Below are 25,007 nucleotides of genomic sequence, written 5' to 3' on the forward strand. Positions count from 1 at the left end.
TGGCCAAGCATCATAATTCCATTGGGTTTGAGCAAGAGAGAAAAACCCAAGTCTTTATTTCCAATTACTGTTTTCACTCACCTGGCAGCAAAATCTTATTTCATTTTGAGATGCATTTCTAAAAGTTAATCCATTTTGGGGGGGGCAGGGGGTGGGAGGAGGGGAAGGAGAGTCAAATAGTCTCACCTCCATAGGAAGAAAAGAGGGATTCCTAGCATTGTTAAACAAGTACAGCCTCAAGAAGGCGATGCTTCCCTGCAACTCTTTGTGGGAAAGGAAAAATAAGTATCTGATTATTAACTGATATTTGCTTTTAACCATTTTAAACTACATTTTGTGAAGTCAGCCACTAAAATATGAGCATTTAAACATACATAGCTGGCAAATATGCAAAGTTGACCCTGAATACTTAAAAAACAAAACGCAATTCACAGGGAAAATAGTACTACATGAGAAATCTTCATCTTTTAAAATTATACTCCTCTAAATTTAGCGACATGTATCAAAAATGTAAAGGTACCTCCCACCCCCCACACGTTCTTTAACGTCTAGAAATTTAACCTACAGATATATATGTACATATATGTACAAAGACATGTGTATGAGGATATTCATAACAGCACTGGTTAAGTACTAGAAATAATCTAAATGACCATCAACAGAAAACTATGGATTAGTTGCTGTTGTGAAAAAGAATGGAGTTCAGGTATAGATGCTGATATGTATCTTGATACATTAAATTAAAAAGCCAAGTGCAGGCCCTGCCAGTGTGGCTCAGTGGTTGAGGACTGACCTATGAAACAGGAGGTTGTGCTTCAATTCCTGGTAAAAGCACAGGCCAGGGTTGCAGGCTTGATCGTTGAAGTTTCTATCTCTCTCCCTCTCCCTTCCTTTAAAATCAATTAAAAATTTACTTTAATGGTTAAAACTTCTGCTCTCATTCAAAAAGATCCAAAGGCCTGCCTTGTGCCAGGTCCTGTTCAGGCATTAGGGATAGAACAGTGAAAACAGCAGCAAAAATCTTCACTCTGATGGAACTTATATTCTGGTATGGAAGACAAACAAAATAAGTCAAATATAATAAGATAGATTATGACAAGTAATAACAAAAATAAAACAGAGGAGGGCCGAAACCGGTTTGGCTCAGTGGATAGAGGGTCGGCCTGCGGACTGAAAGGTCCCAGGTTCGATTCCGGTCAAGGGCATGTACCTGGGTTGCGGGCACATCCCCAGTAGGAGATGTGCAGGAGGCAGCTGATCGATGTTTCTCTCTCATCGATGTTTCTAACTCTCTATCTCTCTCCCTTCCTCTCTGTTAAAAATCAATAAAATATATTTTAAAAAACCAAAACAAAACAGAGGAGGCCTATAAGGTGATCTGTGTTCCCCCCCACCCCCCTTGTGCCCTTTAAATAATTTGGCCAGGCAAAGACCTAAAGAAGGTGAGGGAGAGTGAAGAGCTGTGAGGATATACGGAGAAGAGCACCCTCGGCAGAGTGAACAGCAAATCAGACTGAAGGAGGGGGTATTTTTGTTGTGAAGAACAGCAAGGAAATCGGTGTGACTGAAGCTGGATGATCAAGGAGGAGAGGTTGGGGCCAGATAACATAGGCCTGCAGAAGCCCTCTAAGGACTCTGGCATTCACTCTGTGATGGGAAGCCAATGGAGCATGTGCCCATGAGTGACAGGATCTGACTTAAAATTTTCACAGATTTACACCAGCTGCTGTGCGGAGACTAGACTGAAGCTAGAGGCAAGGGAGAAAGTGTGGAGACGTCAGGAAGTATTGCGATAATCCAGGAGAGCTCCAACAGCGCAGGGTGGTAGCAATGGGAGCTGAGAACACTGGTCAGACAATGGATGGATTTGGAAGGTACAATCTGTAGGATTTGCTGACAGTTGTATAAAGGAAAGAAAGTCCAGGATGACTCCAAGCTTTTTGATTAGGGCAAAAAGATAGATAAAATCACCATTTATTGAGATGGAAAAGCCTGTGAGAGAAACAGACTTAAAAGGATAAATCAGGAGTTCGGTTTAGAAATAGTAAGCTTGAGATGCCTATTAGATGTGGAGGCTGAAGATAAAGATTTGGAAGTCATCAATGGCACTTCAAACCACAAGATGGGTGTCATAAATGAGACAAATGAACACAGGTAGAAAAAAGTTATACGAAGTGAGTCCTAGAGCACTCTAAATTTTAGATGTTGTGAAGATAAAGAATTAGCATTATAAAATCCCAATAAGAAGAAAATCTAGACTCAAAGATTAGTGTTTGCCAAGGGGTGGGGGAAGAAACAAATGGAGTGTGACTGCTAATAGATAAGGGACTTCTTTTGGGGTGATAAAAATTTCCTGGAATATGACAGTGATGATGGTTGGGCAACCTTGTATATATACACTAAAAGCCACTTTTAAATGGTGTTTTTATGCTATGTGAATTTATGTCTCAAAATAACAACAAAAAAGCACAAACACACAACAAAACAGCTAGCAAAGGAGACAAGGGAGGAGCAGCTAGTTAAAGACATGGAGGACACATTGAAAAAGGTATTTCAAAGAGGAGGGAGTGATGAATTTTACCAAAAGCTGTTGAAAGAGCATTTAAGATGAGGACTGAGAAGTGACCACTGGATTTAACGATGTGGAAAATAACTGGTGAACCTGAGGGAAGTTTCTGTATTACAGCAGAGCAAAAAGGTACCTGGCTTAGAAACCATGGGACAGAAATTAACTCAAAGTTAAAACTGGTAACTTAATTCAAGAGGGCGAGAGAACCACTTTTTATCATATTTCAAATTTTAAAGAGAGGCACTGTGTATATTTGCAAGAGAACTGAATTAGGTCCTCAATCCCTTAGTTTTAACCCACCCTCAACTTCACAGCCACAAACCTTTGTGTATATCATTTCATATGAGTGTGATTTCTCATCTGTAAAATGAGGTTTATATCACTACCTGACTAACTCACAGATAATGACAAGTCTTTCTATTGAATATAGCCTTTAGAGAGGTTATCTGGGTTTTATTTACCTTCCTATCTCCTAAGGCACCTAACAAAGAGCTTTAATGTTTGCTTGAATATTTGTTGAATTAAGTTAATATATGGGCACAATTTACTAGTAAACCATAAAGCAATACACAAATGTAAGATACAAAAATTAAACATTTCTACTTCCTATGTAAAATGAAGACAATGCTCACTGTTGAAGTGCTTTCAAGTAACAGGACAAAAGGAGCTTTGTATTAGTTTACCCTTCAATATACCCTCAAGGGCAAGCAGCAAATGAGAAACATGTAAAAAAAGCTCACATGTCCCCTCTTGGTTAGGTTATGATGATGTCCTTACAGGGAGAAAAAAGGAGTGAGTTAATTTTTACAGGGAGAAAACAGATTAAGAACATTTATCTGAAATTTTAAAAGACCACAAAAGTGGGCTACCTGCTGACAACCCCCCCCCCAGATAATGTAAAATACAAATCTTATACAGTATTTAAAGGAATTCTCCCTGAAATTACAAGATCACAGAGAGTAACATGTCTTACATAAGTCAAAGACATGTAGACATGTAGTAAAAGACTTCAATGATGCAATCTCAAGCAATACTAATTATGGATAAACTTATTTAACATACCTTTTCTAAAAGGGCTTTAAAAAGTTTTACTATGAAATTTACATATTTGCCACAAGTCTGTACGGTTTAGGCCAGTGGTGGGCAAACTGCAGCTCGCGAGCCACATGCGGCTCTTTGGCCCCTTGAGTGTGGCGCTTCCACAAAATACTGACTTCTGCGCATGGGCCACAAAGTTTCAATCGCACTGTATGTGCGCGCCCGCACCTGGTAGCACCACACTCAAGGGGCCAAAGAGCCGCATGTGGCTCGTGAGCTGCAGTTTGCTGACCACTGGTTTAGGCAATAAATTATAAGCTAAGTTTGAACACAAACTATAAGCTAAGTACACACAATAAATATGCATAGTTAGCCCTAGCTGGTTTGGCTCAGTAGATAAAGTGTCGCCCTGTGGACTGAAGGGTGGTCCCCAGGTCAATTCCGGTCAAGGGCACATGCCTGGGTTGTAGGCTCCATCCCCAGTAGGGGGCGGGTAGGAGGCAGCTGATCAGTGATTCTCTCTCATCATTGATGTTTCTGACTCTCTCTCCCTCTCCCTTCCTCTCTGAAATCAATAAAGATATATTAAAAAAATAAAATAGTACTTCTACTCTCTATCCCTTTATAAAAATATGCAGTTAATCAATTCTAGGATTATGGCTAGTCTAAAAATAAATGCCTTTATACAGAACAACCTCTTGGCTCAAACAAAACTGGAAACCTTATCTTTCCCTTTCCCTTCAATGACTTGTCACCAGTTCCTTCAATACCAAACTTAATTTACAAGTTCTTTTTTTTTTTTTTTTACAAGTTCTTGAAACACATAGGATTAAACAAGCGACTCCTATATCAGGAAGAATATATCATTTCCTCACCACAGAATACAATAAAAGCAATTATATTAGTTTTATTTTGTTTTCAGACCATCTCTAAAATAATAAAAAATAAAAACACTGATGCTCTGGATTTCAATTTCAGGTTAAGGTATGCCTGTTAAATATATATACCAACTGGTTTGTTTGATCAGAGGGGTTAAATTACTTGTGAATTTGACCCTAAAAGAGCACAGCATTATAAGAAACCTTTCATTCCTGAGGAATAAAAACCTTCCAAATCAACAGGCATTTTGTAAACTATATTGACATGACCATTCTTGCTGACTCCTGTACTCTTGCTTCCACTGATAGGAGCTTCATAATGTATCATAACTACATTTATTCTGGTCAGAATGCTGTAGCTAATATTTAAGCATACAGATGTCATGTCAAGCCATCTATGAAACATCTTGCCTTTCCCTGCCTCCAACCACCACTTAAAAAAAGAAGTATTTTTATTGATTTCAGAGATAGGAAGGGAGAGATAGAAACATCAATGATGTGAGAGAATCATTGATCAGCTGCCTCTTGCGCCTCCCCCCTATTGGGGATGGAGCCTGCAACCCAAGAATGTGCCCTAGACTGTAATCAAACCTGGGACCCTTCAGTCCGCAGGCTGACGCTCTATCCACTGAGCCAAACTAGCTAGGACCAACCACCACTTCTTTAACAGACCAGCTGAGTGAAAGGGTAGCAGCTTTAAGACATTAATGTGAGGGGTCAAAAGTTGAAAGAACTCACTTTTAGAAAGAAAAAGGTATTAAGATCTCCCTTTATTATGAGGAAGATTATGATTTCTCACTTGTAATTCAGTTGCTATTTTGCACCTAGGTGCAAAAGTCTGTAATATGCAAACAAATGCACAAAATATTAGGTATTGTAATTCAATAACAGGAGTTGAGGTCAAGGCAAATTTGTCTAGGTCACATTGCTGAGGCTCAGGGTTTACACTGGGCCATATAATTAATGAGTCAGACTAAAACCCAGATGTCTCAGGGACTCAAGTCTGTGTTTATCACCGTATTACAGTGCCACTGATGATGTGACATGAATACAATACAGATAACATCAGTGTTGAACAGGTAGTCAGTCAGATTCCTTTTTATTTAAGGGTTCAGACTGAAAATACAAATTATATACTTACATTTGATTGACTTGTTAGAACAAAGTGTGAAAATGATGCCATAAAAAGTACATAGAACAGCCCTAATTGGTTTGGCTCAGTGGATAGAGCATAGGCCTGCAGACTGAAGGGTCCCAGGTTCGATTCTGGTCAGGGGCATATACCTTGGTTGTGGGAGCATCCCCAAGTAGGGGGTGTGCAGGAGGCAGGTGATCTCTCTCATTGATGTTTCTAACTCTGTTCCTCTCCCTTCCTATCTGTAAAAAATCAATAAAATCTATTAAAAAAAGTACATAGAACAACTAAGTTTCATGCATGAAGGAAGATTTAAAGCATAAACTTAAAAAGAAAAGTTGTCCAAGCTGTTTTTGTTGCTGCTGTTGTTTTTTTTTTATATTTTATTGATATTAGAGAGGAAGGGAGAGGGAGAGAGAGATAGAAACATCAATGATGAGAGAGAATCATTGATCGGCTGCCTCCTGCATGCCCCTTACTGGGGATCGAGCCCGCAGCCCAGGCATGTGCCCTTGGCCGGAATCCAACCTGGGACCCTTCAGTCTGTAGGCCAACACTCTACCCATTGAGCCAAACCAGCTAGGGCAGTCCAGGCTGTTTTTGCTTTGAGCTAATTTCCAAGAACAGATACAAGAAATTCAGCTTTATTTTGGCATCATGATTTTCACAGCAATAATACAACTCTCACCCTGAAAAGGACACTAAATATGTAAATCTCTTTCACCTCAACTTCAAATTTCTGCCTTGAAATCTTCAATTTCCTCCCAAGGCAGGAAGCTGGGAAGCCAAGTGTGGCCCCTGACCTCCTGCATGCACACTCCACTGCCAGCTGCACTGCGTCCGAGGCACTGGACCGGACAGGGCCATCGCTCGTTCTCTACCTTTAGGTAGAAACGAGTATTTCTAAAATCGTTACTCAACAGGTCAGACAAGACAAAACTGTTTCCTAAAGGACACCAAGTGACCGTTCACTCTTCTTTTTTTGAAAGTCTCTAAAACCAGGAGGAGCTTGGTGAAATAACGTGAAGGTTGACATCAACACACGTAGATTCTTAAACCATCAAGGAAGGTTTTTCTTAGTATTCGTTTTAAATGAGTTACATTTTGGAATAACAAAGTCCATCTTATTTTCATGGTGCAGAAGCCTGAGACATTTCCTCTGAGAGATGGAGAAAACATTCTGCAACAGGGAAAAGCTTCTGCAATGAAATGATAACTAGGCATGACAGTATCTTACAGGGGCACCAAACCTGTATTAATGATTTCCAGACAGTATCAATACACATTTCCAAGGGATAGGAATTCAAGATAGGGAATCTATCTAGTTTATCTTTCAGGTGAGTAGAACATTTTAAATCAAGAAAAATCAAAAGATATGCACAAAAGGGCCAGCGATGGAGACCAGTAAGCAATGACAAGCAATTCGCTTTGGCCAATGGAGTTGCTAAGTCATAGGGAAGCTGCTGTTCACCTGGACCTTTGCCCAGAACACAAAAATTGGGAGCAGAAATGCTTGGTGGTGTAAAGGGAACAAGGGCTCTAAATTTGCTGCCTCATTCCTTCCGCTGGACAGCCGATCTTGACATTGCAGAAGCTTCCTCTGCTACTGCTCCTACTGAAATGGTCACCACCACACTGGGGAAATCCAACAGGGCACCACAACTCTTACGGGGGAAACCCACGGCTCGAGAAACACGTAGATGATATACTTAAAGCCAAGATCAGAAATGTTAAGTTCTTTATAACCATCAACCCAAGATTCTGGCAAAGACAAGAAAGCATTTTTAAATCTCCCCAAAATCCTTTAACTAACTAACTAGAGAGCAACATCATCTGTGTGTGTGTGCGTGTGTGTGTATGTATATATCTATATATATCTATATCTATCTATATCTATATATCTACCTATAGATATAGATGTGTGTGTGTGTGTATATACACACACACACACTGACTGACGAGATTATTATGACTGGCCAGATTATTATGACCACCCCATAGGTACAATGAAGTGAATTAGTTATGCAAATAATAATAATAAAACCTTGAGAGTATTTGCTTAGGAAGGTCTCAATATTCAGTATTTTTGGAAGTGTCAATGAAGTACTGATGGGGTGGTCATAATAATCTGGCCAGTTATAATAATCTGGCCACTCTGTGTGTGTGTGTGTGTGTGTGTGTGTGTATACATTTTTTCCCCCCTCCGAAGACTGAGCTCCTTTGCCACCTGCTCGGGTGCGTTTTTTCCTCCTGCAGAAGACGCCTGCACTGCAGATCTCCGCCCTGGGGGAGCTTGCCAGCCAGCTCCCACCGACGGGCGGGCAGACGCGCATACAATGGAAACTAAAAGCGGCTGCAGCATTCCTCCCGGCTTTTCACGGCCAGGGAAGAGGGGGGTCCCGCCAGCTTTGTCTGACCGCCTCCCCCTCCCCCTTTTCTGCGGTAAACACCCCCTTTTGTTACACCGCCATCAACAGCAGCCCAACAGAAAAAGCATGAAATCAAAATCCGAGGCGGGCCGGCCCGGCTCCGTGGATCACCTTCTAGAACAGAGGCGGCTGCCGGCGCGGCCCCTCCCCCACCCGCGCCCGGAGGAGCGGGCGGCGCTGCAGATGCAGCCCCGGATCCATCTTGGACCATCGGCAGCCCCCCCGCCCCCCACCTCCCCCGAGCTGCTCGCACTCATCACGCCTCCCTCCGCCGCGGAGCCTCCGACAATCCGGGCATTTAGTGAGGACGGCAAAGCAAAGGCAGGTAAAAACGGGGTAGAACGCGGCTCCGACGTGTCCACGACACTTCCTCGTCCTCCCCACACGGGTTATAAAAAAAAAAAATTTTTTTTTCGTTTGGATGACCACCAGGAATGTCTGATGGTGTCAACACCTGCTGCAAACCTGCCCTGCAGCCCTTCCGCCGCCATCCCCCGAAAGCCGCCCCTGATCCCCGCTCCGAGGACCAGCCCGCCCGTCCGCCCGACCCTCACTCCTCCTGGGCCGCCCGGTTCGGGGGCTGCTCCCCGAGCTGGGGGCCCCCGCCGGGCCGCGGCCCACGCCCACTCCCGGGGACGGCTCCCCGCCGCAGCCTGTTTCCTCACGCCCCGTTATTTCCTCACCGCCCGCGCGACCGGCGCTCCCTTCCCCCTCCGCCCGGTTCCCGACGCCGGCCCCGGGCTGCAGCCGCCGGGAGGGAGGGCGCTCTGCCTGCCCCGAGGCCCCCCGACACCCGCTCCCGAGGGCGGGTCCCCCGGCGCCTCACCCGCACAGGAGGAGCCGCAGCTCTTCGTCCCCAGGGCGGGGCAGGCTCCCGGGCTCCCGGCCCCGCCGGGCGCGGAGGGCTCGGCCCCGGAGGACGTCGAGGAGACTGACGGGGACTGAGTGGCCGCCGACAGGTCCGCCATGGCTGCGCAAGGGCGAGAGCGGGGTGAAGAGAGATGTGGGGCGGGAGAGAGGGCGGGGAAAGAAAATGATAGGACGGGGGGCTCTGCGAAGTCCTTTCGCTCCTGCTGCTGCGAGGACGGGCTCCCACAGACTGACGGACTCGGCCGGGCACAGCGAGAGGGCGGGAGCGCGAGTGCGCAGGCGCACAGAGGGCCCTCGGGCGGGCGGCGGCCGCGTCGAGGTGCCCAGCGACGCAGGACGCAGGCGCAAGAATTGTCCCTTCGCGTTCTTCACGCCACGCCCCTGGGGGGCGGGGAAGGAGAGCAACCGCAAAGGGGCGTGGCCAGGCGCCAAGCCCCGCCCACCACCGAGACTGCAGTGGGAGGGGGGCCTGCGAATTAGCTTCCTTCGTGACTCCCTGAGTGTTTTAGGGTCGGCGGGTTCCGGGCTCTAAGGATACACGTCTCTTTTTGCTCTCAGCAGGTGGACTCTCTTTCCCGTCATTTCCAGAGCCCTCGTCTTTTGTCTGATGCGTTTCCACCTGTGACTCCAATGAAACCTGCAAACCACAGGGTGGAGTGGGCCCACTCTGCGAGGTGCTTTATGAATTTTTCTGGATGTGTCTCACGATATGTTTTCACCATGAGGCAGAGAGGGCACGGTCCGCCATTTGGTAGGTGGAGAAAGATGCTGCACAGAATGGAAAAACGATTACTCATTCCAGTCACATTGCAATGCAGCTGCAGAACCTGCTTCAAATTCTTACCTCATTACTGTTCCCCAAAAGGGCTCTAGACCGCCTTGGGTCTTCAGATCGTCTCTTCCTGCGAATAGTCTATCAGGTAAAGAAGGCAAATTTTGACGGATAAAAACCTGAGCTTCTGAGAAAAGAAGAGCCAGGAGATAGCACCCTGGCTGTGGTTAGAGGGGATGGTAAGATGAGGTACTAGACATTGAGAATATGGTACAAAATACACGACTGAATTTGATTCATAGGGGTCATTAGCAGAAAATGTATTTGAAACCAAATGTCTAGCTCATATTAGATTTTGCTCATCTTTTGGAATTCACTTCAGTTGGTCTGCAAAATTCAAAGCCTTCTCCCTACATTTGGTCAAAATATTTGAAATGTGCATAATTCCTTTACAAAGGGGAACAGAGACTGGAAATAATAAAAATCACGGCTGTAGGCTTTGTTATTGCTAAAGCAGCAATTGATGACCGGAAGGGCAATTGCAGGATCAGCAGATCCTGTAAAGATGCTGCCTCATGAAGGTCGAGGTACTCAGCCAGGTGGCCACTGAAAGGAAAAGCAGTCTGGCCAGCGGAAATATGCTAGAACAGTGGACTACATCTGCCCTTGGCAGTTTTTAAGGTCAGACAAAGCCCAGACAGGAGAAAAACTCCCGGCTGTTGCCACATTGAGTAAAGGCACAGAAGCATATTTCCCAAAATAACTTTGTGGCAAACATCTTACTCTGGCACCTACAGCATCAGTTGATAATGCAGGACTCTGCCCTTTAGATGGCAAGAGGAAATACCAGGCAACGGATGACCAAGCCCATCCTGATAAATGGATAAAGTTTAAAAATTTATGATAGTAGGTGCTCGATAAGGAAACGAAGCAATTGCTAGAATCTGGAGCAATTGCTAGAATCTGAAGACCCTGGCTGGAAAGGAAACCCATTTCCATGATATCTTTCTAGAAGCAGAGAAAAGAAGTTAAAAATCAAGACACTGATGTGGTCTCGGTGGTCTCTTCAGACCCTTCAGATATTTCAATGTAAGACGCCTTTGTGCCAGGTCCAATTGTTGGAGCTCTTTCCTTCCTGATCTCTCCTATTTTACCAGCAAACTTCCCAGTAAGCGAGACTGACTTGGGATGTTATTTGTACACATGATTTGTCCCACAAATGTTGACTGATCACCTGCTGTGTGTGTGGCACTATCCTGGGAAACCTGGAGGGATTAAAAAAAAAATGTTTATTCTGTCTTCCATGAGTTTACAAGCTAGTTGGGGCTTAGGACATACTCACATAAAGTTAAAAAATACAAATTAAATAGCAACCCCAAACAATCCCACACAACACAATACTATCGTGCTATAATTAGATGGCAAATGAATGGCATGAATTTAAGAGGAGAGGGAATCACTATGGACTTACAGTGGTTTGGGGAGTTTTTATGAAGAAGCCCAAAGTCAGACAGGGGTTCGGAGTGGTAAAGAGGGCATTGAAGGCAGGAGAAGAATGGTGTGAGGCAAATACACAGTAAGACCTCCTTCTGGGCAGAACAATCACAGAACCCCCCTCCCAGCCCAGCCCATGATGCACTGCAGTGCTGGCTTGTCTAGCAGAAGAAACTGAGAGTGGGTCCCCTCTCACCTCTCCCCTTCACAGGCTGCCTTGGCCTCCTGAAGTGGCTGGAGGCTCAGAAGTGTGTCTGTATAGAAGGTGTTTTGAGTGTGGTTAACCCAAGTTGGCTAGAGCCAAGGGCTTGTACTGGGAAAAGAGGGAGATAAAATGGGGAAGATACATTGGGGTCAGAGTGTAGAGAAGCTGTAATACAGAACTAAAGAATGGAGGCTTTGTCTTTTTAAAAAATACATATTTATTATTGATTTCAGAGAGGAAGGGAGAGGGAGAGAGAGAGAAACATCAATGATGAGAGAGCGCCCTAGCCGGTTTGGCTCTGTGGATAGAGCGTCGGCCTGGGGACTGAAGGGTCCCGGGTTCGATTCCGGTCAGGGGCATGTGCCTTGGTTGCGGGCACATCCCCAGTGCGGGAAGCAGCTGATCGATGTTTCTCTCTCATCGATGTTTCTGACTCTTTATCCCTCTCCCTTCCTCTCTGTGAAATATCAATAAAATATAATTTAAAAAAAAATGATGAGAGAGAATCATTGATTGACTGCCTCCTGCACGCCCCCTATTGGGGATTGAGCCCACAACCCTGGGCATGTGCCCTTGACTGGAATCAAACCTTCGGTCCGCAGGCTGACGCTCTATCCACTGAGCCAAACCAGCCAGGGCAAGGAGGCTTTGTCTTAAGACCAACGGGGATTCAGTGAAAGTTTTCAGGCAGGGAAGGGCCCCCATGGGATTTTTAAAGTGCTCCCTGTAGCTTAGTCATTCCTCAGAACTTCTGTTGAGCAATTTTTAATGCTGAGGCACTGAGCTGGGCCTCTTCCTCGGCCCTGTCCTTACAGGACTGGTTTTTACACAGCTAATGTACCATCTCAGCTTCTAGGCCGTCTCATTACCCCATTTTTTTTTTCTTTAGAAAAAAAGTATTTTAATTAAACATTTAAAAAATATATTCACATGTCATATATATGTTCATGTACACGTGCATGCCCACACATCTTTTTCAAAAGTATATACAATACACTATAAAGTTTCTTCTATACTAACCCCTCTCCACCCACCAGTCTCTCCCTCTACATACATGTAGGTAACTGTTAGGAGCTTTTCGTGGCAAGTGCAAAGGTGAAGAAAGCAAAGCTGTATCTTCACCCACCCTTTTTAATACAAACGTTAGCATGCTATGCACTGTTAGGCATCTTGCTTCTTTTCCGTAAGAGTAAATTCTAGTACTCTTCTGTCTTTCTGAATGTTAGACGGCTGTGCTGTTGGCTGAAATAACAAGGAAGCAGCTGGCAGGTCCTGAGCTCTTACTGTGTTACCATGTAAAGGGGAGATATTCAGCTTTCTAACACCCTGTGAGTTGGGGTTGACTATTTTCTTTTTATAAAGTAGGACGCCAAGTCGCTACCTCATTTTATACATGAACAAAGTAAGGCACCAACAGTTAAGTGACACCAAAGGATGCAAGTAGTCCCGTCTGTCCCTCCCAGTGCCCATACTGTTGCTAAAACATGGATTTTGCAAGTAGGTGGAAGGACAGAAGGCTGAACGGTGTCCTGGCGCAGTCACAGCGAGGGACTCTTTCCTTGGCCATTTACCCCACAAGACTGAGTCTCCAGAAGACAGGACTGCTTCTCGCGGCCCCTGCAGCATCGCTGCCTAGCACGGCGCCTGGCACATAACAAGCGCCTTGGCACCTGAGTCACAGTGGCTAGAACCGCAGAAAACAATTTTGCTATTTTTGTGCTTCATAAAAATACTTGAGGAACCTTAAGTATTTATGGCTTTGTTTTGCTGTTCCAGAATGGTGATTACCACTTTTTGAGCGCTAACAAGGCATCAGCCACAATTGCCAAACACATCTCAGTTAACTTACAATACTGTGAGTTGAGTAGGCAAATCATTTGAGAATGATGAAATGAGTTCAAAGAAGTTAAGTAACTCACTCAAGTTTGCACAGCTAGTGAGCCTCCGAGTCAGAATTCAAAGCCAGGTCAAAGCCAATGGCCTTAACCATTCAAACACGTCTACCTGTCACCTACTTACGGAAAACCACAAGAGAAGCTCAGCCTCTGGTCAGACCACATGACTCAATTCAGAATGAGATGGCGGAAGGCTGGCTGTAATCAGTAACACCAATATTTAGCATTTTGAATGTCCACTGTTTTGATGACCCTGAATAGTTGGGAAGGAAACAGCAACAATAACAACAATTAATCATGTACCTGTAATTTGTACTGTGTTGTTCCAAAAGCCCAAAGCTTCTACAAGGTCTGAGGAAGGCTGATGTCGCTAACCATGACCTTGATAATGTTATATTGAGACAGATGTTACATCAGTATTTGCTGGTAACTTCCTGAAGAATGGATTTCAGTGGATCTCTATTGGTAGCCCTTGTAATAGAACAGGGTATTTTGTTCAAATGCAAAACTAGATACTTTGTATTAAAGTAACAAGAAAGTGAGTGAGTGGTGTTAGGTGCAACATATACCTTCTTTATTCAACCATTCAATAAATATTTGAGTTTTGCCCAGCTGGTGTGGCTCAGTGGTTGAACATCAACCTATGAACTAGGAGGTCATGGTTCGATTCCCGGTCATGGAATGTGCCCAGGTTGTGGGTTTGATCCCCAGTGTGGGATGTGCAGGAGGCAGCCAATCAATGATTCTCTCTCATCATTGATGTTTCTATCTCTCTCTCCCTCTCCCTTCCTCTCTGAAATTAAATCTATCTATCTATCTATCTATCTATCTATCTATCTATCTATCTATCTATCATCTACCTATCTTTGAGTTTTTACTATCTACCTGGCACTGTGAACAAAAGAGACAGAAAATTGTCTGTTTAGAACATACATTCTAATGGGAAAAGATAAAAAGAAAAGGAAAACTAGTTAGATGGCGCACCATCAGGTAAGAAGTCTTATGGTAAGAAGTCTTACGGAGATGGACGGGGAAAGGGAATAGAAAATGCAGTTTTAAATTCTTACACTGTGTAATGCAATTGTGACATCGTTGGCTTTTAACCCCGCTCTCTCTCTGAGCCTGCCAGGTAATGCCCTGGATTTGGAAGGTCCTGCCTTCTGCTCCGTGTGAAACCTCAGTAAACACTTTCCCCGATGTTCATGTCTAGTTCCTTCTGGCCCCAGTTGGTCTAGATCTAATCTAGACCCTGAAATCTAAAATCTGGAGGAAGATATTCAAATGATCTTGAGAGTGTGGGGAGACTCAAAAGGGGCAGGGGAAAATAAATCAAAAGAGGACCTTTTTAGGTAAGATTAGGCAGAATTATCTTTACCTCTTCACCTCTGATCTAATCACTAGTTAACAGCTTGAGGGCTTGGCAGGACCTAGAGGTAGCTGGATAGGTTATCCTAGTTCAGAGGCAGAAGAAAAAAAAAAGTGAATACTTTTTTTTAAGTGAATGAGGCCATGGTGATGCCAAGAGGTGGTGTGTGATGGATGCTTTAGCCTCCCATAAGCTTCACCAGTTACTTAACCCCAAGAGAACTGCCCCACCTCAATAAATCCAAAATAACAACACTATTTATTCAACTGTGGCAACGGACATTTCCGCAGTCCTATGTGAAGTGTGAATAAAAGCACGTCCGGAGAAGCTTGTTTTGCGTTGATTAACCATACAGTTTAAGGATGTGCTTGCAAAGCAGCTTCAGAAAAGCGCCTGTAAACCAGAGGTTAACAAAAGATGGCCGTGGCTGAGGCTGGACCAGGCCGGTGGAAGGGTTTCACCGCTCACATGAGCGCTTAGAGTGGGGATGCTGCACCGTCGGGCTCGGCCCGGGACGGGAAATGGGGGAAGCTGGTAACGAAGTCACAGCCTCCTCCCCTTGTGAAGTCAAAATCGTTGAAAAACCGGTGCCGCTCACGTCACCCTGGGTTAAGGCCGTCTTCCGGTCCTTAGGGCAGAGTGCCGCCCACCTGTGGCCCCGAGCAGAGTTAAACACCGAAACCGTCTCAAACGCCGGGCCGACGAGGGGGCTCGAAGCCGGTTAGCCCAAGGACTGGGTCCCGGGCCGGGTCTCCAGGCGGGACTCGCAGGCGGGCTCCCGCCCCGGCCGACCCTCACCTCCCCGCAAGGCCTGCTGGGAGTTGTAGTTCAGTTGTCGAAAAGCCCAGCGAAGCCCATCCCCCTTCTTCTGCTTCCTTCCCGCCCGGGATGAGTGCGCAGAACCAGGAGCCCTGGCGGGGACCCAGAGAGCATAGGACTACAATTCCCAACGGACCGCTGGCCCCAGTGCGCAGACCCAGGTAGACGGCGGCGCGCTCCGCGCTCCCGCGCAGGCGCACACAGGACGGGGCGGTGGCGGGATTCGGCAGCGTGCGCTTTCCCGCTCCAGCTCGTCCAGGGCTCGCCGCGCCCGCAGCCTCCCGTCGGGCCTCGCCCACCCGCCCTGTGCTCGCTCCCTCGCAGTTCCGCGCTCCCCTCTGTCTCTCCAGTTTCTCCCAGAGCCCAGGCCCCGCCTGTTTCCCGCCTCCAAGGCCAAGTTTGTTCCCGCCCAAGCCCTTCCCTCTCTGAGCCCTGCTGCTTCTGCTAAGGGCGGAGGCTCCATGTTGTCTCCTCATCGAGCGGTAGCGGCTGCCTCGGGAGGAGCAGGTGAGGCGCCTAATCATCCCCCCCCCGCCCCCGGGCCCACTGTACGGCCACCCCCGCCGCCCTTCCTGCTAGAACTCGGAGGGGACCGCCCGTCCACGCCGCCGTTCTTCCTTGTCCCGGGGCTGGGACCGCAGGTCCCTGAATTCGGAGCCGGGGGCTACTCGCTGGGCCCGGTCGGTCGGGCGCGGGCGGCGTCTTACTCGGCCCCCGGCTGGGAGCGAGCGGCCGCCGTCGGGGGTCGTGCCCTGCGCCGGGGGAGGGCGCTAGTGCTCCTCTGGGCTGTTGCTGCGAGTCTGGCGCCCCCCGCACCCCTGGGGCGGGTCCGGAGGCTTCAGCCCGGCTCTGGGCAGAGCCCGGCGCGCGGGGACTTCTGCCCCTTTCCCGCCCCAGCGCTTCGCACGCTCGGGGACCGGGGGCCGGGGGCCGGGGGGCTCCGGCCTGGCCGACGCCGAGGGAGCCGGAAGGCGGATGCTTTCCCCGTCCCGCTGGTAGGAAGGCCTTGGGGGACGCGACGCTTCGGAGCTGGGCGCTCCCTTTCTCTCCTGACGACCTTGAGGCCCCACCACAAGTACTGAGAAAGTTGGTCTTGAGCCCACGCTGCGTGGCCACGAAGGAGATAACAGATGCGGCCCGAGTTATCTGTTAGGACGTTCTTTCAGTTCGTGTGGTCCTGCACGTTGTTCCTTTGCTTTCCTGAAGACAAAAAAAAAAAAAAAAAAAAAGAAAGAAAGAAAGAAAGAAAGAAAAAGTTTTATTTTTTATTTTTTTATATTTTATTGATTTTTTTTACAGAGAGGAAGAGAGAGGGATAGAGAGTTAGAAACATCGATGGGAGAGAAACCAAGGTACATGCCCTTGACCGGAATCGAACCTGGGACCCTTGAGTCTGCAGGCTGACGCTCTATCCACTGGGCCAAACCGGTTAGGGCAAAAAGTAAAAGTTTTAAATGAAAACCAAATAGAAGTGACCGTAAATCACGGGTACGCCTTCGCCTGTCAGTTACCTGGCTTTATTGTTTAACGTGCTGTTGAAATTGCCACAAGTTTCACTTGCGAAATCGAGAGGCAAGAGGAGACGACAACATTGGAGGATCGTTTGGTTAGTAAATCGACCCCAGCCCTCCAGGCCGAAGACGGAGTTGGTGGGATGTTTTGTGAAAGGGCGGGAAGAGCTAACGGACCGGGAACGCGAGCTCACATTTTGACTTGGCGTTTGGAGAAGCAGAACCCACATCGTTTTAATCTGCGGCAAGTACTGAACATGGCAAAGCCCCGAAATTCTAAAATGAGTACTTCTTTTTCAGCCCCCACAGACAGTAGCTTGTAGTCTAGAAATCCCTGCTGTTTCTGCTTAACCACCTGCAAATGAAACACTTGGATGAAAAGTTCTCTACACTAGTACAGCACATTGTCTTATTAGTTAGGGTTTATCTCATTGTAGCAAACGTGCAATTCAGAAAAGCAATAATAAATAGAGGATAAATGTGATGAGGTGTACTAGCATCATTTTCTTAGTTGTCACTACACAGGCTTTTAAAAAATCGGTTCAGCACTTTTTCATTTTTATGATTTCTAAATCATAGAATAAAGAATACAGTCATGCTAATTATTTAAGATAAAATAGAGAATTGTAAGAAGCAAGAAATATAAAGTTTTATTCTACTTCTCCTGTTCCCCAGTGGTCATTATTAATAATTTGGTCACATATTGTTATTTGTTTTTTGGGGTCACATTTTAAGGTTCCTGTGAAGTACTTTAGGGAACCCTAGGTTGTATGAACTTGTTTGAGAACGGGTTTAGAATTTGCCTTTAATGACTAGGCGTGCCTGTTAAAGTTTTACGGCCTTATTTTTTCATTTTGAGAAATTGTTCAAATAACACAACTACGTTTTAAAGTTAGTCTCAATTCTAAAACATTTCCCCAAGTTATCTTTGACATTTTAGAAACATATTCTCTAAGCTCTATCAAGGGGGGAAGTGAGGGGAAAGCTTTTATTTAAAAGAAAAATCTTTTAGTTGCCATAGCGTTGCAGTTCTCAGCACTGCTGCGCATTAGAATAACCTGTTTTGTTTTTTTTAAAACCTGTGGATGCTTAGGACCCACCCACAGATTCTGATTTAATTCATTGAATGGTCAGGCAACAGTTAAAAAAATCCAAATCTAATTTTCATACTAATTTATAATCAAATTTCCCTATAGGTGGTTGCTTATGTTTGAATTGGTTTGTTACTATATAGGAAGTATAATTTGTACTTCAGTATTTGTATTAGAAGTTGATGCTCTTCATTGCAAATTTCTAAAGAAATGTTTTTTATTGGCATTTTGATTGTTAGAACAGGTTAAATCTATTTCACAGCTAAAGAATGTTACAAATCAGGAAACAGGCTTCACTGGTATAGTAGGCAAATAAGCAAGTGATTAACTCTTCTTATGCCTTGAAATGATAAGGAATCTCAGGCAAATAAATACTGCCAAATAAGAAAGCCTTACTAGCCCAAACCGGTTTGGCTCAGTGGATAGAGCGTCGGCCTGCGGACTGAAGGGTCCCGGGTTCGATTCCGGTCAAGGGCATGTACCTGGGTTGCGGGCACATCCCCAGTGGGAGATGTGCAAGAGGCAGCTGATCGATGTTTCTCTCTCATCGATGTTTCTAACTCTCTATCTCTCTCCCTTCCTCTCTGTAAAAAATCAATAAAATATATTTAAAAAAAAAAAGCCTTACTAAACTGGAACACATAATTAAAACCTTCAGGTAATGAGAATGATTTTAGTGATGGTCTCATTTTTAGGGAAAAGTCAAATAAGATGAATATTAACTCATTCTCTATTAAAAAGATGCCTAGCATTTTTAGATTCAGTTGGGTCTCTGCATTTCAGAATCTTCAATACTGTTTAGTCATAATTGATCTTCATAAATCATGAAGCACTCCAGAATTCTTAATTGACAAATGATTTTGTTCAGCATTCTGTGCTAAAATAAAATATAAAGATTTTTTACAACAGATGAACTGAGAAAAAGCTTCTTCCAAAATCCTTTAATTAATCAAGATGTAAAATTTCCCCTGCTATTGTTTAGTTGGGTTTAAGTAGTACTTTCACTGAAACAGCCTTAAAAATTTATGGGTATCTACCATCATACTCCTACCTTGAGACAAAGTAGAGCACATAAAAGTACTTACTCATCATCACCACAAAGGAACCACACCCAGCAGTTCTGGAGTTGGCTGAGGGCTTGTACTTTCTCTTGTGATGATGTTTTCTCTGGCCTGGTCTGTGAATTGGGAGCTTTAAAAACTGCCCGCACGGACAAGGCATGAAAATGGCATGCTGTTTCTGAGTGTGTTGCTTTTTGACTAGCGAATGGATCTCAAAAGGAGAGTGGAAAACTCGGGTCATAACTTTACCCTGAGTCATGCACTCTACTCAGTGAAATGTTTCTAATTCAGTTGATTTGCTTTTTGGAACTCATTGGACAGTAAGGACGAGCACTGCGGCTGGCTCCACCCCACCTGATTTTGTAGAGAAAACCGAGACACAGAGAATAAAGTGGTTTCTTCAGGCTGTTACATTCCGTGCACAACTAGGCCCCACACTCTGGTCTTTCCTGATTGTTGAGCAGGCCTCACTCCTATACATGTTGCCTCACTAGAATAACAACCTTTGCCAAATCATGGAAGGAAGGTGTGACAGGATTTGATGGTGTATTGCACACAGGAAGATAGGGAAGATGTGGAGTCTGAACCAAGGAGATTTGAGAAGTGGATTAACTGAGGATTCATTTTGAAGACACTAAATGTAGATTTCTAAAATGTGAGTGTTGGAAGGGCTGCTAGAGCTTACATCTTGACTCATTTTTCTGTTGAGACAGACGAGACGTGCCCAGAATCCCACAGGTTGTTTGCGGTAGAGCCGGAACAGGACCTGTGTCCGGACTCTGTGCCCATGTATTTCTCCATAGTACTCCTTAGAGGTGACAGTGGAATATCCAGGTGAATCTGCCCCTTAGGCAGTTGTACATTTGGACCCGAATGCAGGTTAGAAGTTAACGAGGTGGTATCACCAACATAGAGGGTGTAGTGAAATGATTCACAGCTCACTGAGGGAGTGAGTGAGAACTTCCAAAAGGATTGAAGCAGAGCCTTGGTGTATGTCATAGGAGGCTGGAAAGAAGGGAAAGATGATACAGAGGTTCGAAGGGAACTAGGGATGTACACTGTCACTGAGTCCGAGTCTGAGTCCATAGGTTTTAAGAAATTTTAGAAGCGGGAGGCTGTTTTGTTTTGTCACAGAGAGAGGCTTGAATGAGAATCAAGAAAGGCTGTCACATTTGGCAGGATAGGTCTTCAGTAAACTGGAGAGGTTGAGCGGAAAATCAGATGCAAGGTGCCAAGGGGAATGGTTCCATATGCAGATGACGACATACCTTCATGGCGTTTGACAATGAAAGAAAGACTGGGCCCTGACCGGTTTGGCTCAGTGGATAGAGCGTTGGACTGCGGACTGAGGGGTCCCTGGTTCGGTTCCGGTCAAGGGCATGTACCTTGGTTGCGGGCACATCCTTGGTGGGGAGTGTGCAGGAGGCAGCTGAATCGATGTTTCTAACTCTCTATCCCTCTCCCTTCCTCTCTGTAAAATATCAATAAAATATATTTAAAAAAAAAAAGAAAGAAAGAAAGACTGGGCGGGGAAGGGAAGAAGCTGATCTTTTTTTTTTTTTAATATATTTTATTGATTTTTTACAGAGAGGAAGGGAGAGAGATAGTCAGAAACATCGATGAGAGAGAAACATCGATCAGCTGCCTCCTGCACATCTCCCACTGGGGATGTGCCCGCAACCAAGGTACATGCCCTTGACCGGAATCGAACCTGGGACCTTTCAGTCCGCAGGCCGACGCTCTTATCCACTGACCCAAACCGGTTAGGGCAGAATTTTTGTCTCTTGATCAGTGCTATAGTCCCCAATATCAGCAGAAGCTGATCTTTATTGAGGTTTACTATTGGGTTTAGTGTTCGCAGCACTAGGAGACTATTACCCTGCCTGTGTTTGGTGCTGAGGCTGAGTGCCTCCCAGTTGCTCTGCTCCTCAGGGGTTCCCAGCCTGGCTTGTGAATCAGAAGTACAGTATAATCATTGTGATGAGTAGAATAGCTATGTACAAGGTTTTAGTGGAAATAAGAGAGTGGGTCTACTTTATTAAGTCCCTGAAATGTGTCAAACACTGGGCTTTGAGGTGGGTATTAGATTTATAAATAAACGTGCCGGAAGCCGGTCCATCCTTGCTGCTTGACACAGTCGCTGCAGGAAAGAAACATCTGCACAGCATATGTTTCAAGGGACCTGGCGTATATAGCATACTGTTCTTAATATGTTTGCTCCCCTTAGCGCTGTGTGTTTTAACCAAGGTCACCTCTCCGAGAAAGGCTGTTTCCCCAGGTAGGAATTTTTCCCTAAGTCAGGGAGGGGATGAAACTCCTTAACTAAGTGCCAGGCGGGTAGTTAATCACTACAAACAATCATGCTTAAGCTACATAATCTTTACTCCCTGGAATGGAGATAAGAAACGCCCTAACCTTTGTAATAGAAATTGACAGGATTAAAATCAACTGGGATAAATACGGATGTAACAAGACAATAAAGGGCAGAACCTCTAGACCAGAACTTGGCTGGAGATCCTGGCTAGGCTGCTGATCAACTGAACACTGTCTCTGTGTCCTTCCTTCTTCGCCGACTCCGTCTACGCCTTTGGGAACCCCTGGACCTGCTGGGGTTGGACCCCGGCATAAACGGAGCTTTAAGTGGTTAGAAATTTATCCATAGTCACATTGTGACTAAGGGTGAAGTTTATTCCCCAAATATTTATTGGCTGTCCATTATGTGTGGACACTGTTCCAGGATATTGGGGAATATAGCACTGATCGAGAGACAAAAATTCTGCCCTAACCGGTTTGGTTCAGTGGATAGAGTGTCGGCCTGCGGACTGGGGGGTTCCAGGTTTGATTCCGGTCAAGGGCATGTACCTTGGTTGCGGGCACATCACCAGTGGGAGGTGTGCAGGAGGCGGCTGATTGATGTTTCCCTCTCATCGATGTTTCTAACTCTCTATCCCTCTCCCTTCCTCTCTGTAAAAAATCAATAAAATATATTAAAAAAAAAGAAGAGACAAAAATTCTTACCCTCATGGAGCTTACATTCTCGGTGGGAGAAAGTAAGGATTTAAGCCTTGCCCTGTATCCCATATACTTAGGTGATGTGTCCTCTGAGGGTAGGCTGGGGAGATCAGGACAACGGGAGGGTGAGGGTGAGTGTTGAAGGATGAACAGGTGTGTTTGTGGGGAGTGAAGGGGGGAGAAGCATTTTAGGCGGTGAGAACAAATGATTGAGTAGGTTGAACACTGGAGGTTTAGGGTAGGATAGTACCTGAATCCTAACGTTCCCAGTAGCAAGACCAACAAGAATACATTTGCCTGGGAGAATGAGGAGAATAAGTTAGAGGAACTAAGGCAGTGGAGGGGTGGGGTTTTAGTTTCAAGTTGTCCATAAAATGTTTGTGGTAGCCTTTATGTAGTTGCTGTCATGATATGTTCATGTACTGTAATGAAGGAGTTCAGCCCTAAGGGACTGAGGCAACATCATCAAAGAAACACCTGGGGCCCCTCTTCCGGGGATGGTGACTTCAGGCATTTCCCATGGTCCAGCGTTGGACATGCCGTCAGAGGCTGTCCTGCAATACAGCCTCTAACAAAACTAGGCCGCCCCAAGCCCCTGGCAATAGAATTGCTTACCTTTATACCAAGAAGGTTGGGAAAGCACCAGAATCTCCATGTGGTGCGTGCCCAGGCCGACTTAGAGGATTTCATGCTGTGAGGCCTCCAGTTCTCATGAGGTTGTCTACAATGGAAAGACTTGTCAGGAGGGCCCGTGGTGGGGCCACGTGTGCGAAATGTGTCCCGGACAGGCCCAAGCGTGCCTTCCTTACTGCGGAGCAGAAGATCGTTGTGCAAGTATTGAAGGCGCAAGCAGAGTCAGAAAGCTAAATAAGTTAAAAAATGAAGCTTTTTTTGAGTAATAAAAGCAATTAAAAGGCAAAAGAAAGAAAAGAAAAAAAAGAAACAGTTGTGGATGGTGACTTGGATGATCAACCTTATAGGCAAGAAATGTTGGAAGATGGCTTAGCCTAAGGGAATGGGCCCTAAAATTTGGATTAAGGGTTCTACGGCATTGGGGAGTCTGAGCTATGAGGATAAGTCAGGACATTCACATGACGTCTGGAAAGAGATGAGTAGAAATAAAGTTTTTACTTGGCAGATGAGTAATATAGTCCCATTGTCCTAGAACAGGGATGGCGAACCTTTTGAGCTCGGCGTGTCAGCATTTTGAAAAACCCTAACTTAACTCTGGTGCCATGTCACATATAGAAGTTTTTTGATATTTGCAACCATAGTAAAACAAAGACTTATATTTTTGATATTTATTTTATATATTTAAATGCCATTTAACAAAGAAAAATCAACCAAAAAAATGAGTTCGCGTGTCACAGGTTCGCCATCACTGTCCTAGAAAGTCAAGGAGAAAGACGGTGTGGTGGAAAGTGAGCAGCTCTATTTGCTTACATTGAATTTTGGTTACAGTTCAAGCCAGAAGAACAAGATCTGTTTAAAACCCGGTGTGCCCACTATACTGTTTGAAGAGAAGTGCAAGATCACCCCACTAAACATAGCCTGCTTCTCTTCCTTTTCACTGTGCTCTAGGCAGAGAGGAAGACATGAGTGAAGGCTTTGTCACCTTTAAAAAAACAAAACAAAACAAAACAAAACAGAAAAACTTCTCAGTGGTCTCCACCTTCTCTTGAAATGCGACTCATTGCGCACAACTGCATACATTTTTGTCATTGGATTATTCTATCCTGTCTGCGGCCCATGTATCCTTATCTTCCATGCCCCTTGCCCTAACAGCACCACCTGCATCCTTAGGGTTGCAGCTTTTAACTGTATTACAGCACATAGTCATTCTTTCTTACGATTGTTTATTGTGTGTCTGCTGTATACCAGGACATTCACATTGCTCAGTAAACTTTAATAGTGAAATAGATGAAATTGAAAGTATCATGAACTTAATTGTGAAGTCCGGGTGACTGCTGTATTGGTTTCTAGGTTTGGCTATATGTGATTGAACCTCCAGATAAGTGATTTAAGCAAGATACACTTTAAAAAAATAGATACATATTTTTATTGATTTCAGAGAGGAAGGGAAAGGGAGAGAGAGATAGAAACATCAATGATGAGAGAGAATCATCGATTGGCTGCCTCCTGCACACCCCACACTGGGGATCGAGCCTGCAACCTGGGCATGTGCCCCTGACCGGAATCGAACCGTCAGTCCACAGGCTGATGCTCTATCCACAGAGCCAAACCAGCTAGGGCAAGCAAGGTACACTTTAACTTTTCTTTCACATAAAAGTGAGCCAGCATGGCAGTTCTATTACATGAAGTCCTAGGTCCTACCTCTCTTGTTGCTCCAATATTCCTAGGGTGTTGCCCTCATGTGCCTGGTCCAGGATGACTCACTCTCACTTCTCCACCTAGCCAGCAGGAAGGGGGAAAATGCATGACCTGGAAGTTGCTATATCATTTCCAGTCAGAATTTAGTCACACGATGACACCCTAGCTGCAGGGTTGGTTTAGAAATGTGTTTCTTTTGGGCAGTTAAGATGCCCAGCTAAAAATCTATTACCTAGCAGGAGGGATAACATTGGATGAGCAACCAGCTATCTCAGAGACTTTGGTACTGCTTTGAGCAGTTTATCCATAAGGTCTGAATAAATTGTTCTCATGGGCTCTTTTATATGAAACACTGAAGGTTTTTAAGTCCTGGATTCACCTGCTGTTGTGGCAATAAGAAGAACCCTAAGAGATTATTCACAGAAATGTTTCCTTTCTTATCACCAATAATGGTAAAGAAAAGTATTGGTATACATTTATTACAACAATAGCATGACACTTAATATGTATTTGTTTTCTAATAGTTTGTAA

General features: G+C 45.1%; 3 protein-coding genes across 5 annotated transcripts in view; 2 read left to right on the top strand and 1 right to left on the bottom strand.

Annotated features, from left to right (window-relative positions):
• The window catches only part of RTN3 (reticulon 3), a 42,828-nt gene extending 33,640 nt beyond the window's left edge, over positions 1-9,188 (bottom strand). Inside the window, exon 1 of one of the 2 annotated variants that reach the window (XM_059710327.1) lies at positions 8,876-9,188. In XM_059710327.1, coding sequence (XP_059566310.1) covers positions 8,876-9,017 — 142 coding nt within the window. In that variant the 5' untranslated portion in view covers positions 9,018-9,188. The remainder of the gene's footprint in view (positions 1-8,875) is intronic. The other variant, XM_059710325.1, reaches the window with a different exon arrangement.
• Positions 9,189-15,712: 6,524 nt separating this feature from the next.
• The window catches only part of ATL3 (atlastin GTPase 3), a 36,339-nt gene continuing 27,044 nt past the window's right edge, over positions 15,713-25,007 (top strand). Inside the window, exon 1 of one of the 2 annotated variants that reach the window (XM_059710331.1) lies at positions 15,713-15,977. In XM_059710331.1, the coding sequence (XP_059566314.1) occupies positions 15,932-15,977 (46 nt within the window). In that variant the 5' untranslated portion in view covers positions 15,713-15,931. Of the gene's footprint in view, positions 15,978-17,055; positions 17,077-25,007 lie in introns of those variants that run through there. The other variant, XM_059710332.1, reaches the window with a different exon arrangement.
• LOC132241515 (large ribosomal subunit protein eL34-like) lies at positions 21,764-23,829 on the top strand. The gene has a single exon (XM_059710368.1). It carries the CDS (start codon positions 22,665-22,667, stop codon positions 23,010-23,012), a length of 348 nt encoding a protein of 115 aa, XP_059566351.1. The 5' UTR covers positions 21,764-22,664; the 3' UTR covers positions 23,013-23,829.

Source organism: Myotis daubentonii, chromosome 9, assembly GCF_963259705.1.
Source record: "Myotis daubentonii chromosome 9, mMyoDau2.1, whole genome shotgun sequence".
NCBI classification, from domain to species: Eukaryota; Metazoa; Chordata; class Mammalia; order Chiroptera; family Vespertilionidae; genus Myotis; species Myotis daubentonii.

Coding starts and splice junctions, on each gene's coding strand:
- LOC132241515 (XM_059710368.1), top strand. CDS start 22,665: ATGGTCCAGCGTTGGACATGCCGTCAGAGGCTGTCCTGCAATACAGCC.